We start from the raw sequence: 17,870 nt of genomic DNA on the forward strand, positions 1-17,870 counted from the left end.
AGGGTCTATGCTGCCTTGAAAACAATTATTTCAAAAGTAAATTTAAAAGCTAAATATTTCTGGAACTTCCATGGTGCTTTCTAAACCATGATTCTGAAATAGTAAGACTAAATAGGTAAAAATATATATACAATTTTTCAAATATGATATGGAAAAGTCCTAAATCTGGGTTCAGTTTTTCTTTTTCACAAATATTTCAATGACACAAGGTGGGCAATATCAAGCTTTTGGTTTTAAAAATGTTGATTCAATAAAGGCAAAATTATTTCAAACTTATTTTAAAATATTAGAAAACAGACAAGTTCTAGCTGCTGATTTTTCAGTTCACAAACATGGCACAGAAAACTGTAGGAAAATATTACTACAAAGTTTTATTACAAAGCTTCAACTACCAAAGGGTAGCCTTTCATCTTCCTTTAAAAAAAAGAAAATTTAAAAAATATACATATATATAATATTTATTTCAGAATCTGTAGCACTTACACTCCTCATAAACATCTAAAACAATTTTAGTTTTAATAAGGAGGTGTTCTGATTAAACACTCCGATTTAAAAACAGTATTATACTACACACAAATGACCAACTTTCAACAATATAATACAGTAGAATTCACATGGCATTAACACTACATAATTCTATCTTAACATAATGGCTCAGTAAAAACTTAGGATTCTTACACTACCCTCAGAGTCATTACTATAAACATTATCTTTTGTCACAGAGGACAATTTCATAAATCCAATTAATAGAAAGTCCCTGATATCAGAAGTGGAAATCAGCTCTAACATCATTACTTATGTTTTCTCTATCTATGCAAAACAGTTCAACAGCCAAAGTAACATATGTCACTGACACCTCTTGAGTTTGCTAAGGAAAAAAATGGTAATAATCCTATTTTTAACCAAAATTATGAAGCATATGAAGCACAGGGATATAATTTGACACGTGGAAGTAAGCCAGCAGTGGAATCAATACTTAACCTTCAGTTTTCTGGTTAGGGAAAGATCAAACAAATATGAAGGCCTTCCCCCATCAGGTCCATAGTGCAGGACTGTTCTGGGTAGTCACCTCTACTTGGTAGGGATTCATGTGACCTACGTGAATCAGGGACCAGTGTGAATACTCCCAGCTCTTCCTGTACTTAGAACCTTCTTGTCAGTCAAGTCTCCACTCACGTCATCTTCTCTGAAGACCCTTCCTACTATTCTACTTCCACAGATGTGTGATCACGGTTACTCTATTTGCTGAATAGCACTTAACAACCAATTGAAATTACATCAATTCTTTACGAATTTATTGTACGCAGTGTCATGAAGCAGGCTTTCTCTCCCATGTTTATAGCACTTGGAACATGGCACCAATCATTTAGTAGATGTTCAGTATGTATTTATTGAATGAATGAATGGACTTCAGAGACCACTCACATTGTGAGAAAGGATTCAACAGGGCCACAGTAATATTATAAAATTTGGATGCATCACAAACCAGGTAAACACCTAACACTGGAATTTTCCATAACAATTATTATTCCAAGTATTGAAAACTGAGTAAAGTTCAAGTTCGAGACCAGTCTAAGCAATATAGCAAGACCATGTCTCTACAAACGATAAAAAAATTTACTGAGTGCAGTGGCTCGCACCTGTAGTCCCAACTACTTGGGAAGCTGAGGCAGGAGGACAGCCTGGGCCCAGGAATTTGAGGTTACAGTGAGCTATGATGACACCACTATACTCTAGCCCAGGCAACACAGCAAGACCCTGTCTCAAAAAAACCCACAAAAAATAAAACAAAAATTATATAAATAAGTTTTGTAAATAAACAAAGCAACAACACTGCTATGAATCTTAACACAATGATACCATAATATTTATACTATATCATTCCATTTCCCTTCCCTATGCTGGTGAGGTTTATTTTTAAATCTCCTTAGATTGAATCAGAAATCATCAGATTTTCTGGAATATATTTTAGAGTTCGAACCCCTATGTATTTTTTTGAAGAACAATTCCTACAGAATCAAATGTGATTCTTCTAAGACCTAATAGCAGAAGGGGAGCCTGAATAAAACCTGAGGATATAAAAATGCTGACTTAAAGAATGTCATTGTCAAATTGCTTTAATGTACACAATGCCTACCTCGTCTAGTATTTATAGGTCCACCACGCATAGCCAATACCAGCTTCAAGGTACAACCTTCTGAAATGCTGTGGATAGTTAACACAAAAATAAACCATAACCATAAAAATATATTCAGTGTTAAATCTACACATAATTATGTCCTAGTTTATCAGGTATAATGCCCACTCTCTAAAATGCAAAATGATACAGCAAGGTGAATAAATATAAAATGTTAATGTATTTACTTGTATACATAACAAAAAAGTGAAAAGGTTCTCATAAGCCTTAAATACAATGTGAAATCCCAGAATAAAATTACTGGAAAAGCCCCCTGTGATCATGGGGTTTAGCCTTTTTATTTCACACATAAGGTACAGGAGGCCCAGAGAAGAAAAAGAGGCTTGCCCAAGACCAAAAGTGTTAGAAAACAGCAGGTCTATATAATAAAATGTAACACAGAAAAATGGCAAAACTATAAGCTCTCCTAATTCCCAGTGCTCTTCCAGTTTTTCAAATTGCCCCTCACACTTTTCCTCTTTTGTTAAGAGTGATGAATTATGTGAAAGAAGGGGAAAAAAGACAAAAACTCAGAAAGTATGCTTGCAACCACTGGTGCCCACACATGGCTTAGTAACAAAAGGGAGGACTTAATGAGAAATGAAAGACTCACTGGAGTGCAATTCTTTCTTATGCAAAACTCTCGTGAAAACAGAAAGAAAAGGAACATGGCCAGGTGGGGGAATGGGTCAATATTCAAAGAAAGGACAAAAAAGGCAAAAGATAATAAGATTTTTAAAAGGCAGAGGATAAACAGTCTGGCATAAAAAATAAAAAGGTAAAACAAAAGTATCAGAGGACAAAGATCAGATCATATGATACCACGCTAATACATCTGAAGTTCTGGATTTATGATGAAGTCTAAGAATCAGAACTAGTCAGAAGAAGAAGAGACATGATCCAGGGATTTAGAAGAAAAATATTGACACATGAACTTATTACAGTAAGTGCCTATAAAACAGCTTATATGCAATTACACTCACTTGTAATCATTCAAGCAATAATCATCTTCAAGTTCCATGTTATTCCAAATTAAGTGTTGCTGACAGATGGGAATACCTTAGGGGAAGGTTATAAAAAAAAGTGTTAAAGAATTCAACAGCATCTCCAAAAGAGTTTGATACAAAGCTACTTCATTAAAGAATTAAGTGTACAATTAAATTAAGCACATTTCTAAATAGAATGCTAGGTGCTTAGCTAAAATTTATAGACTCATAGATAAAGGCATGGCTACTGCTGGTCGAAAACAAAGCACGAGACAAGAAGAGGTGAAGAGTTTAAAGATTTAAGGCCTAGAAGACAGTTCTAAATGCTGCAAAGTACAGTCTATGTTCAATTACATTCAGTGCTACAAGTGTATAATAGGCCAGGTGTGGTGGCTCATGCCTATAATCCTACCACTTTGGGAGGCTGAGATGGGAGGATTGCTTGAGGCCAGGAGTTCGAGACCAGTCTAAGCAACATAGCAAGATCATGTCTCTGCAAACAATAAAAAAAATTAGCTGGGTATTGTGACTCACACCTGTAGTCCCAGTTACTAGGGAAGCTGAGGCAGGAGGACAGCCTGGGCCCAGGAGTTTGAGGCTGCAGTGAGCTATGATGACACCACCCCTCTAGCCCAGACAACACAGTGAGACCTTGTCTAAAAAAAAAAAAAAAAACCCACAAAAAATAAAACAAAAATTATATTACAGACAATTTTCAACACTAAAAATTACAGTCTGCAAGATAAGTTTCTTTGTATTTCTGTGATGTTAAAAGAATATTAAGAACTAACCAAGGAGCACACATGGACAGAGGGAAGTAAAACCCACTGGAAATCAAGTGGGGGGAGGAGGGAAAAAGAGGGGCAAAAACCTACTACTGAATGGGTACAATGAACACTATTCGGGTGATGGGCACACTTATAGCCATGACTCAAGCATTACAAAAGTGATCCATGTAACAAAAACATTTGTACCCCCTTAATATGTTGAAATAAAAATATATTAAGGCAGATTTTATACTCTAGCATAATTAATCTTTTTAACAAACTGCACATTTAAATGCCCCAAGAAAACTTGGACTAATGAGCCTGGGAATGAGCATTATCTAGTCAATACAACAGTTAATAGATACTGATATTGATGAAAATCTTTTTTAAATATTTCACATACTGCCCTCTCAAATTATTAATACTTTTGCTTATGATACTATAAAGTAAGTGAATAAGAATAATGTAGTAAGTGCTACTTGTGTTAGCTTTTTTTATTACAAACCAGGCACTATTATTTTCATTTGAGCTATGTTATCACAATTTAATTGCAACAACAATCTTGCAAAGTAGATGTCACCAGTATCTGCATTTCACAGGTGATAAAACCAAAGCACAGAGAGACTGTGTGATGTGAAGCCTGAGCAGCTAAATCCAGACTGCACTCAACCTTTATGCTAATCATTTTATAGAAAATCAGCTTCCATAAAGCAAAAGTAGCTGAGTGATATGTTTCAGTGGTGTTGCCTGTTAGTAGACCTGAATGTCTATTAAATGTTCATTAAATATTCTAAAACATCATCATAGACTACAGCCCACAGGGGTTCAAGGGGTAGATATACACATATCTCCTAAATTGAACAGTCCACTTCTTTTGCTTTTAGCTGAAAGAGAATGCCAGTAAGGAAAGATTTTTAAGCTAGGAATTATTTCACTTTAAACATATTTTCTTATTTAAAAAAAGTTTTAAATGTATCAAGGTTATCTTTTCAACCAAGATTATAGGAATTCATCAACATAACAAGATAAAGCACTCTGGACACATAACACCATGTTTACATTCAATTGACATTGTAGAGCATTGTTTTGTAATGGAAACTTTACAGCTGGATTGAAGAGAAAGTTGTGTGCTTTGACATAACTACTGTAATTGCTTTTAATGGATTTAGCCATCATTTAGCAGGCTAAGAAATAAAAGGTTGGCAGGTAACACAGGGAAATGTGAAACACTAGAAGCATATCTACTAAGATCAGGACCAAGGCAAGAATGCCCACTATCTCTGTTACTATTGAACACTAGAAGTATTAGTCAATGTAACTAGAAAACAGAAATCAATCAGAGGCCAAAGATGGTAAAGAAGTAGTAAAACTATTTCTATTGTACATGATATGACAGATAATATACCATAAAAACCCTACAGAATCTATGATAAAAACTATCTAGAAAAACAAACAAAAAAACCTCAGGCTGGGCATGGTGGCTCATGCCTGTAATTCTAGTACTTTGGGAGGCTAAGATGGGAAGATCACTTGAGGCCAGGAGTTCAAGACCAGCCTAGGCAACATAAGGAGATCCTGTCTCTACAAAAGAATTAAAAAATCACCTGGGCACATGCCTTTAGTCCCCGATACTCAGGTGGCTGGGGCAAAAGGATCACCTGAGCCCAGAATTTTTTTTTTTTTTTTGAGACAGAGTCTCGCTTTGTTGCCCAGGCTAGAGTGAGTGCCATGGCGTCAGCCTAGCTCACAGCAACCTCAATCTCCTGGGCTCAGGCGATCCTTCTGCCTCAGCCTCCCGAGTAGCTGGGACTACAGGCATGCGCCACCATGCCCGGCTAATTTTTTCTATATATGTATTAGTTGGCCAATTAATTTCTTTCTATTTATAGTAGAGACGGGGTCTCGCTCTTGCTCAGGCGCGTTTCGAACTCCTGACCTCGAGCATCCACCCACCTCGGCCTCCCAGAGTGCTAGGATTACAGGCGTGAGCCACCGCGCCCAGCCTGAGCCCAGGATTTTGAGGTTTCAGTGAGCTATGATCACACCACTGCACTCCAGTTTAGATGACAGAGCAAGAGCAAGACCCCATCTCCAAAAAAGAAAGAAAAAAAATTCAATAAAATAGAAGGATATAGAATTAACACAAAAATATCAATAGCCTCCAAATGAACAAACAATAAAACATTAAAGGGCACCATGGCAGAGAAAACCCCTTTCACAATAGCAATATAGAAGATTTAATACTTACAAATAAACTTAAGAAATGTATAAATCTCTACAAAGAAAAATTTTAAATACTTCTACATAAAAGTAGACTTAAAAAAGTAGACACACATTCTTGGATAGAATGACTCACCATTATAAGGATGTCAGTTCTACCTAAGTTAATTTATAAATTTAAAACAATCACACTAAAAATACCAACTTTTTAAAAAGAGACATGGTGATAACTAAAGTTACATGGAAAAACAAACATGTAAAAATAGTCATTAAAAAAAATACCAAAAAAGAAAATCAATGACTACTGGTCCTACCAGACTTGAAAACAAATTATAAAGTCCCCATAATTAAAAGAGTGGTATCTACTGACACAAGTACAGATGATAGGGTGGGATCCCAAATTACTGAGCTAAAATATAATTTTTGAAGTAAATGATGCATAGACAACTGGGTCATCTGGAAAAGTCATTTGGGAAAAGATAAAATTAGATCTATACCTAATCCCATACATAAGAACAAACTCCAATTAGATTGAAAATCTAAATGTAGAACGGGTGTGGAGGCTCACATCTGTAACCCCAGCACTTTGGGAGGCATAGGTGGGAGGATCACTTGAAGCCATGAGTTTGAAACCATCCTGAGCACAAGCGAGGCTCTGTCTCTACAAAAAATATAAAAAGTAGCCGGGTGTGGTGGCACAAACCCATAGTCCCAGCTACTCAGGAGGCTGAGGCAGGAGAATCCTTTGAGGCCAGGAGTTGGAAACCAGCCTGGCAAGATAGCAAGACCTCATGCCTATAAAAATTTTGTTAAAAAAATTAGCTGGGTTTGGTTGTGTGTGTCTGGAGTCCTAGCCACTGAGCAGGCTGAAGTGGGAGGTTCTCTTGAGCCCAAGAGTTCAAAGTTGCAGTGAGCTATGATCACGCCACTGCACTGCAGCCTGGGTGACAGAGAGAGACTCTGCTTTGAAAAAAAAGAAAGAAAAGAAAAATAGACAAAGCTATATGTGACATATTGGAAAAAAAAAAAAAAAAGAAAAGAAAAATAGAACCAGTAGGACAAGGTTTGTTTGCTTGCTTAACTATATTTTTCCTTTCAGCATACAAAATGTATTGTTACTTCTCCCATTAAAGAAAACAAGACTCTTGAATTCAAGTCTCCTTCCATCCACTACCTTCATTTCTACCTTTCCCTTTACCACAAAACTCCCCCAGAGGTGCATATACCCATGGTTTCCAATTCCTCTCCTTTGGCCTCCCTAGAACCCACTGTTAATCAGGCTTTCACCCTTACCACTCCATCAAAATGGTTGGTTAAAGTCAGCAATTAACTCTCTTTGCTAAATCCAACAGTCAATCCTCAGCTCTCTTTCTACTTGGCCTATCAAAGCACCTGATCACTCCGTCCTCATGGAGACATTTACAAGATACTACATTCTCTTGGTTTTGCTCTTTTGTCACGGCTGCTCCCTCTCAGGCTCCTTTGCTAGTCTGCCTCAATGCCCTGGCCTCTTAATTTTGGAGTACCCTTGTCTCTCTTCTGTTTTGCAATGTATACTTACTCCTTTGGATACCTCATCCTACCTCATGACTCTGAATATAAGCTAAATGTTGAAGACTCCCAAATTGCTCTCTCTAGCCTGCATCTCTTCCTGAACCCTAAGACAAACATACCCTGCCTATTCAACATATCTCCTTGGAAACCTAACAATCATCTCAAAATCAACACATCCAAAACCAAGCTTCTTGAAACCTGCTTCTGCTCCAGTCTTACTCATTTCAATTAAGGGTAACTCTATCCTTCCAATTTGCTCAAGTCAAATACCATGGAGTCACTCCTGACACCTCACTTTCTCACCCTAGCATTTAATCTGTCAGCAAATCTGATTGGCTCTATGCCACTCAAACATCCACAATACAAATATTTATCTCTCCAACTACCATTCCCTAGTCCAAGACAGCACATTTCTCACCTAGATTATTGCAAAACACTCTTCTTCTGCCTCCTCTCTTATCTCCACAGACTATTCTCAACATAGAAAGCAGATAAACCCTGATAAAATGTAAGACCTTCAGTTTCTAGCCAGGCTTGGAATTCACCACTCCATTGTAACAACTAAAAGGCTGAACAAAACTGAAAAATCAACAACTCTTCTTGGATCTGTCAGAGAAATGAGGTCATAGAGCAAACGGCGCCTCCAAAATAGAAGAGACAGGTGAATACAGAAAACCACAATTTACCAGAGCAGAAACCTCTTCTGGGAACCAGTGACAGGGTAGAAAACCTAAAAACTATAATGAACAAATTGCTGGAGGCTCACTGTGGACAAGCATGAGATTAAAAACCTCAGGGGGACCAAGTCAGAAAAGAACCCCTATTCTTTTGTGAGTTTCACCACCAGGATCTCAGTCAGGTTCTCACAGTGAATATCAGAGAGGAAAAACCATAGTGTTTCTGGCAGAGGGAGGGGAAAAGTAATCATTTTTAAATACACCAGAGCATTCTGTTCTTAATAAGATCTCCCTTCAGGACAAACTAGTTAACCAGAGCATAGCTGCCAGGGTTTTATCAGACCCTAACCAGCCTGGGGAAGGGGAAATACCCAACTCCAGCCCATTCTAGCCATCCTGTGCCACCCAAGAGGGGAGAGTTTGGGGTTGACAGGCACTAGTGAAGTTCACAGCCCAGGCACACAGACCCTTTAAAGGACTGAGACGTAATCATAAAACTATAGAATGCTTGTCAGGGCTTGTCAGAGTGGATCAAAAAACAAGTCTCCACTTATGCTCTCTATAAGAAACCCACTTTAAATATGAAGACACATACAGCTTAAAAGTAAAAGGATGGAGGAGAAACCAGGCTAACACTAAGCAAAAGAGAGCAGGAGGAGTAGCTATATTACTTGCAGACAGAGCAGACTTCAGAACAAAGAAACTTATCAGGTATCAAGAAGGGCATTACATAATGATAAAGGGTTAAAAGGGGTCAATTCTCCAAAAAGACAACAATACTTAATATGTATGTGTCTAACAACAGAACATCAAAATATGTGAAGCAGAAACTGATAATACTGCAAGGAGAAACAGATGAATCCACTGTTATGACTGGAGACTTTAACATCCCTCTATTAGAAATGGAAAGATCTAGCAGGCAGAAAATTAGGACACAGTTGAACTCAAAATCACCATCAATCAACTAAATATAATGGACATCTATATACTACTTCATCCAACAACAGCATAATATACATTCTCCTCAAGCTTACATGGACTATTTGCCAAGATAGACCATATTCTGGGCCATAAATAAATTTAATAATAAATTTAAATAATTTAAAAGAATACAAAGCATACAATATCTGCTATCAGACCACAATAGAATTAAATTTTAAACCATTAACAGAAAGAAAAGGTAGGCCAGGTGTGGTGGCTCACACCTGTAATCCTAGCACTCTGGGAGGCTGAGGTGGGCAGATTGCTCAAGGTCAGGAGTTCGAAACCAGCCTGAGCAAGAGCAAGACCCCATCTCTACTATAAATAGAAAGAAATTAATCAGCCAACTAAAATGTATAGAAAAAATTAGCCAGGCATGGTGGCGCATGATTGTAGTCCCAGCTACTTGGGAGGCTGAGGCAGAAGGATCGCTTGAGCCCAGGAATTTGAGGTTGCTGTGAGCTAGGCTGACGCCACGGCACTCACTCTAGCCTGGGCAACAAAGTGAGACTCTGTCTCAAAAAAAAAAAAAAAAAATCAATTAATGGAATTCTTCACATCAACAGGCTAAAGAATAAAAATCACATCATATCAATAGATACAGAAAAAGTGTTTAACAAAATCCAACATCCATTCGTGATAGAAACTTAGCAGACTAGAAATAGAGCAGAAATCCCTCAATTTGATAAAGAACATCTAAAAACCTACAGTTAACATCATTTTTGTTTTTTACTGTGGGAATACTAGTCAAGACAGTTACCATCATACTTAATGGTGAGAAACTAGAAACCCTCCCAGGAAGATCAGGAACAAGCAAGGATGTTCCCTCTCACAACTTCTTGTCAACATTATACTGGTAGTACTAGCTAATGCAGTAAGACAAAAAATAAAAATGTGTATCGATTGGGAAAGAAGAAATAAAACTGTCTTTGTTAGCAGATAACATGATTGTCTATAAAATCAGAAAGAACAGACAAAAACTATGAGTGATTATAGTAAGGTTGTAGGAAATAAGATTAATGTACAAAAGTCAATTGCTTTCTTATATACCAGTAATGAACAAGTAGAATTTAAAATTAAAAACACAATGTCATTCACAATTACACCCCAAAAATGAAAGAAGTAGGTATAAATCCAACCCACTATGCACTATATAAGAGCTATATGAGGAAAACTATAATATTAATATAAAACTCAAACGAGAGGCATCAAAGAAGAATGAAATAAGTGGAGTGATATTTCATATTCATGACTAGGAAGAGTCAATAATGTCAAGATGTCAGTTCTTCCCAACTTGATCTATAAATTCAACACAATACAAATTAAATTGCCAGAAAGTTATTTTGTGGATACCAATAAGCTGATTCTAAAGTTTATATGGAAACTCAAGACTAAGAAATGAGGAGATGTTGGGCAAAGGGTAAAATTGTTTCAGTTATGCAGGATGATTAAGTTAGATATCGAATATACAATATGGTGACTATAGTTAATAATACTGTGTTGTTTACTTGAAATTTGCTTAGAGTACATCTTAAATGTTCTCACCACACTTACACAAAAATGGTAACTATGTGAGGTAATGGATATGTTAATTAGCTTGATTGTGGTACTTTACAATGTATATCAAAACTCATGTTGTACACTGTAAATACACACAATTTATGTCAATTATTTCTCATAAAGATGGGGGGGAAAGATCCAGAATAGCCAACATAATATTTAAGAAGTACAAAGTTAGAGGATTCACACAGCCCAATTTCAAGACTTACTATAAAGCTACAGTAATCAAGACATTATAGTATTGGGGAAAGAACAAGTAGACCAACGAAACAGAATAGAACCCAGAAACAGATCCATGTAAATACAGTCAACTAATCTTTGACAAAGAAGCAAAGACAACATGATGAAAGAAAGTTTTTTCAACAAATGGTGCTGTAACTGGACATCCACATGCAAAAGAATGAACCTAGACAAAGACCTTATACCTTTCACTCAAAATGAATCATAGACCTAAATGCAAAATGCAAAACTGTAAAATTTCTAGAAGATAATATAGCAGAAAATTGAGATGACCTTGGGTATGGCAATGACTTTTTAAATACAACACCTAAGGCGTGACCCATGAAACAAAGATTTGATAAGTTGGACTTGATTAAAATGAAAAACCTGTGCTCTCTTTAAGACACTGTCAAGAGAATGTGAACACAAACTACAGACTAGGAGAAAACATTTGCAAAAAGCATATCTAAAAAAGGACTATTATCCAAAATATACAAAGAACTCTTAAAACTCAAGAATCAAAAACTCTTAAAACAAACCACCAGATTAAAAAATGGAAAAAAGACCTGAACAGATACCTCACCAGAGAAAACAGACAGTGGCAAATAAGCATATAAAAAGATGCTCAATATATGTCACCAGGGAATTGCAAATTAAAACAATGACATACCATGTTGGCCAGGCACGGTAGCTCATGCCTGTAATCCCAGCACTTTGGGAGGCTGAGGCAGGAAGATCGCTTGAGGCCAGGAGTTGGAGACCAGCCTGGGCAATATAGCAAGACCCCATCTCTACAAAAAATGAAAAAAATTAGCCAAGTGTGGTGGTATGTGCCTGTAGTGCCTATAGTCTCAGCTACCCAGGAGGCTGAGCCAGGAGAATCACTTGAGCCCAGGAATTTGAAGTTACAGTGAGCTATGATCAAGCCACTGTACTCCAACCTGGGTGACAGAGTAAAACCCAGCCTCTGAAAACAAACCAAAAAACCCCTAATTACATACTACTACATGCCTACTAGAATGGCTAAAATCCAGAACACTGACAACACAAAATGCCAGCAAGGATACAGAGCAATAGGAATTCTCATTTACTGCTAGTGGGAATGCAAAATGATATAGCCACTATGGAAGACAGTTTCTTGCGAAACCAAACATACTCTGTCAAATCCAATGTCATGAAGAATCTCTCCCTATGTTTTATTTCTAAGAGTTTCATAGTTTTAGGTCTTACATGTAGGTCTTTGATCCATTTTGAGTTAATTTTTACATATGACATCAAGTAAGGGTCCAATTTCATTCTTTTGCATGTATATATCCAGTTCTCCCTCCACCATTTGTTAAAAAGACTACCCTTTCCCCACTGAATGGTCTTGGCCCCCTTGTAGAAAACTATTTGGTCATATAGGTGAGGGCTATTTCTAGGCTTTCTGTTCTATTTCGTTGGCCTTTATACGTCTGTCTTTATGCCAGTACTATACTGTTTTAAATACTGTAGTGTTATAGTAGGTTTTGAAATCAGGAAGTGTGAGTCCTACAATTTTGTTCTTTTTCCAGATTTGGCTATTCAGAGTCCCTTGAGATTTCACAGGAGTTTTAGAATGGGTTTTTCTATTTCTGCAAAAAATGTCACTGGGATTTTGATGGGGACTGCACTGAATCTCCAGATTGTTTTGTATGGTACTGACATCTTAACAATATTAAGTCTGCCAATCCATGAATATAGGATATGTTTCCATTTATTTAATGTCTTCTTTAATTTCTTTCAGTAATGTTTTATAGATTTCATTGTACAAGTTTTTCACCTCCTTGGTTAATTCCTAAGTATTTTATTCTTTTTGGTGCTATTGTAAATGAAATTATTTTCAAAATATCCTTTTCAAATTCCTTATAATGCAACTGATAGAAATGCAACAGATTTTTGTGCATGGACTTTGTATCCTGCTACTTTGCTAAATTTTTTTATTAGTTCTTAGTTCCAACAGGTTTCCTATGCAATCTTTAGGATTTTTTACATATAAAATCATATCATCTGTAAAGAGATATAATTTTATTTCTCCTTTTCCAATTTGGATGCCTTTTTTTTCTTTTTCTTGCCTAACTGCCTTGGGTAGACCTATGTCAAATAGAAGTGGTGAAACATGCATCCTTGTCTTCTTCCTGATCTTAGGGAAAAGTTTTCAGTCTTTCATCATTGAATATGATGTTTGCTGTAGGTTTTTCATATATGGCTTTTATTATGTGAGGTAGTTTCCTTCTATTCCTTATTTGTTGGGTGTCTTTATCATAGTGTTGAATTTTGCCAAATGCGCTTTCTGTATCAATTGAGATGATTATGTGGGGCTTTTCCTTCATTCTGTTAATGTGTTATGTTACATTGATTAATCTTCATATTTTGAAACATTCTTACATTTCAGAAATAAACACTATTTGATCATAGTGCATAGTTCTTTTAAGATTCTGCTGAATTTGGTTTGCTAGTAGTTTGTTGAGAACTGCATCAATATATGTAAGGAATATTTGTAGGTTTCTTACAGTATCTTTGGCTCTGGTATCAGGGTAAAGATTGCTTCATAGAATGAATTAGGAAGTGTCCCATCCTCTTCAATTTCTTAGAAAGGTTTGAAAGGATTGGTTTTAATTCTTCTTGAAATGTTTAGTAGAATTTACCAGTGAAGCTACCAGATCAAATATTTGAAAGCCTACTCTATATCAGACATTTTTATCTGCTCTAGCAATATATTGGTAATAAGAAAAAAGATCCTGTTCATTGCAAGCAACATAAGTGCCCACTGACAAATGAAGGGATAAAGAAAACATCACACACACACTCACACACACACACACACACACACACACAATACCATGGAATATTAATTCAGCCCTAAAAAAGGAAAATCCTGCCATTTGCGACAACATGGATAATCCTGGAGGACATTATACTAAGTGAAACAAGGCAGACACAGAAAATATTGTCTGATATCACTTATATGTGGAAACTTAAAAATTCAAACTCATAGAAACAGAAAGTAGAATGGTGGTTACCAGGGACTGGGAGATGGGTGAAATGCGGAAATGTTTGTCAAAGAGTACAAACCTTCAGTTTCAAGATGATTAAGTTCTGGAGATCTAACATACAGCATGACTACAGTTAAACTGTGCTGTATACTTCAAATTCGCTAAGAAAGCAAATCTTAAATGTTCTCACCACACGTGAGATGGTGAATATGTTAATTAGCTTGATTATGGTAATCACTTCACAATGTATACATATATCAAATCTTCATGTTGTTTACCTTAAATATATACAATTTTTATTTCTCAATCAGACCTCAATAAAGCAGGGGAGGGAGGAAAAGAAACAAGACCCTAAGTAAGCTTAGATGTTACTTAACACAGATAAAAACAATGCCGATAATAATGCCGCCATCCATTCATCCATATGCTTATCTATAATATAAAGCCAGGTTAATCAATGTGATGATAAATAGTGATTAGGACAGGTACGGAGGGGAGTGTATTTCTTTTTTTTTGAGTCAGTCTCACTCTGTTGCCCAGGCTAGAGTGCCGTGGTGTAAACCTAGCTCAACCTCAAACTCCTGGGCTCAAGTGATCATCCTTCCTCAGCCTTCCAAGTAACTGGGACTACAGGCATGTGCCACCATGCCTGGCTAATTTTTTTTTGTATATATATTTTTAGTTGGTCAATTAATTTCTTTCTACTTTTAGTAGAGACAGGGTCTCGCTCTTGCTCAGGCTGGTTTCGAACTCCTGACCTCGAGCAATCCGCCCGCCTCGGCCTCCCAGAGTGTTAGGAATACAGGCGTGAGCCACTGCGCCTGGCCAGGAGTGTATTTTTGATAACAATGGTCAAGGAAGGCTTCAGAAAATTACATGGGACAATAAAATGAGGGAAAGGATATCTGGAGGAGAAGAAACTTCATGTATGAACAAGCTGGGCTTGTTAAGGAAGAGCAAAAAGGCACATATGAAACACAGGACTGGAAGTTGCTCAGAGTGAGTCAATAAGCTAGTGGTAAGTAGTGCTTGTGAAGGCCTAGGGCATTACTGTGTGTACACTACTATAGACTTTACAAACACCATACACGTAGGCTACACTAAATTAATAATATAATAAAGTAATAGTGCTACAACATTACGACAGCTATAACATTAACGAGGTGATAGGAATTTTCAGCTCCATTACAATCTTTTTTTTTTGAGACAGAGTCTTACATTGCCACCCTAGGTAGAGTGCAGTGGCATCATCATAGTTCACTGCAACCTCAAACTCCTGAGTGCAAATGATCCTCCTGCCTCCCAGACTGCTAGGATTATAGTCGTAAATCCATTATAATCTTATGGATTACCACTGTATATGTGGTCCATCACTGACCGAAACATCATTATGTAGCGCATGAGTTTAATCTATGACAATAACAGCAGAAAGGGGAAGATAGAGCTACTTAGCAGTAAAGTTTTTTATTCTATTAAAATTAAGTCAGTAGTAATGTCAATTGATTGTTATAAATTAAGATGTTAATTGTAACTTCCAAGGAAACCATATTATATATGTATATATAGAGAGTTTTATATATATATATATATATAGAGAGAGAGAGAGAGAGAGAGAGAGACAGAGAGAGAGAGAGAGAGAGAGAATTAACATGATAAACTAGAAAATGTCCACTTAACACAAAAGAAAATGGAGAAATAGAGGAACAAAAAACATATATAAGGCTGGGCATGGTGGTTCATGCCTGTAAGCCCACTACTTTGGGAGGCCAAGGCAGGAGGATCACTTGAGCCAAGGAGTTCAAGATCAGCCTGGGCAACATATCAAGACCCTGTCTCTACAAAATTTTTTTTAAAAATTAGCTGAGTGTGGTAGCACATGCCTTAGTTCCAACTACTAGGGAGGCTGAGGTGGGAAGATCACTTGAGCCCAGGAGTTCAAGGTTGCAGTGAGCTATGATTGAGCCACTGCACTCCAGTCTGGGCAACAGAGTGAGACACTGTCTCAAAAAAAAAAAGAAAAAATCCATATGCAGAAAACAAATAGCAAAATAACAGAAGTCTGGTCTCCCAGTCAGTATGTTAGATGTAAGTGGATTAAACTATCTAATTAAAATTCAGAGATTACCAGAATAGACAAAAAATCAAGATGAAATTAAAAGAAAAAAAAATATGTCATGCAAACAGTAACCAAAAGAGAGCTACAATGGCTATACCAATATCAGAAAAATAGACTTTAAGACAATAAATGTTACAAGACACAAACGACATTATATAATGATAAATATGTCAATTCATTAAGATACGACAATTATAAACACACCTAACAACACAGTCCCCAAATTAATACAGAGATAGATCTGAAGAAATATTACAACAAGAATAGAGAGTACAATATCTCACTTTTAATAATGAATAAAACAACTAGATGGAACATTAGCAGGAAAACAGAAGACCTGAACATCAGTATAAACCAACTAGATCTAATAAATCTCTATAGAGCCCTCTAACCAACAAAAACAGAATACATATTCTTCTCAAGTACGTGAACCATTCTCTGAAATAAACCACATATCAGGCCACAAAACAAGTCTCATTAAATTTAAGATGGCTGAAATAATACCAAGTATGTCCTTCAACCACAATGGAATAGAATTGAAAATCAATAACAAAAAAAATTTGGAAAATTCACAAATGTGGAAATTAAACAACAGATTCCCAAAAATCCAATGGGTCAAAGAAGAAATCACAAGATAAATTAGAAAAGATTTAAAGATGATTTAACATCAAAACACAACATACCAAAACTATGGAAGAATGTTGAGTTAGTGTTCAGAAGGACATTTATACCATAAATGTCTACATTAAAAATGAAAGATCTCAAATCAATAATTTATCTTCCATCCTATGAAACTTAAAAAGAAAACTATCAAACTAAACCCAAAGCGAGAAGGAAAGAAGTAATAAAGTTGGGATAAACAATACAGAGAACAGAAAAACAATAGAGAAAACTAATGAAATCAAAAGCTGGTTCTTCACAGCCACAGGTCATGCCCTCTCCAAGTGCTACCTCCCACGTGAGGACATGGTTCTGGCCACCTACTGAGGAGCAGCTGTATTCCTTGCGGTCCTCATATTTGCTCACTTTGAGCTGTCAGCGTCACCTTTTCCTTTTGGTTGGAACCTGCTCAGAAAGCCTAGGACGATGTGAAGAACAGGCGATGTCTGTACTTAGGAATAAATATCAAAGCCCAAGAAATGGAAGTTCAGGCAGAGCTCGAAGAGTGGAGCGGAGGACCAGATAACATGTAGGCTATGGGGACATCACAGAGACTCTAAATCACTGATGCGCGAGTTACTGCAGAATAAATAGTTGACTGTACTGTTCTCATGCTACAAAAATGGAACATGTACTTTACAACAAATCAGCTTTCTCATTTTTATCAAATATATAAATCATCAAAGGTTGCATCTGTACAGGATGTAAATGCTACTAGCACCTTTGTTCACATGCACGACGCAGTTTTTGCTTCCCCAGGGAGGGCCTGGCATCCCTGACACACGCTTGGGGTGTGTGTACACAAACAGTGGGTTTGCTTCTGTCTGCCTATGAGGTAGTTCTCAAATTCCTGTATAGTATAAAGCCATACCCTTAAAATTAAAGTACAGGTGCAATGTACAAGAACATAGTGTTTTAATAGACTTTTGTACTTCTGTGC

General features: G+C 36.7%; 1 protein-coding gene across 2 annotated transcripts in view; it reads right to left on the bottom strand.

The window, feature by feature from the left end:
• LOC142875589 (AN1-type zinc finger protein 4-like) overlaps nt 1-17,870 on the bottom strand; it is a 98,846-nt gene that overhangs the window by 40,420 nt on the left and 40,556 nt on the right. Inside the window, exons 2-4 of one of the 2 annotated variants that reach the window (XM_076010299.1) lie at nt 11,811-11,931; nt 3,160-3,235; nt 2,138-2,205 (exon numbers count right to left, since the gene is read on the bottom strand). In XM_076010299.1, coding sequence (XP_075866414.1) covers nt 2,138-2,205; nt 3,160-3,197 — 106 coding nt within the window. In that variant the 5' untranslated portion in view covers nt 3,198-3,235; nt 11,811-11,931. The remainder of the gene's footprint in view (nt 1-2,137; nt 2,206-3,159; nt 3,236-11,810; nt 11,932-17,870) is intronic. The other variant, XM_076010298.1, reaches the window with a different exon arrangement.

Source organism: Microcebus murinus, chromosome 14, assembly GCF_040939455.1.
Source record: "Microcebus murinus isolate Inina chromosome 14, M.murinus_Inina_mat1.0, whole genome shotgun sequence".
NCBI classification, from domain to species: Eukaryota; Metazoa; Chordata; class Mammalia; order Primates; family Cheirogaleidae; genus Microcebus; species Microcebus murinus.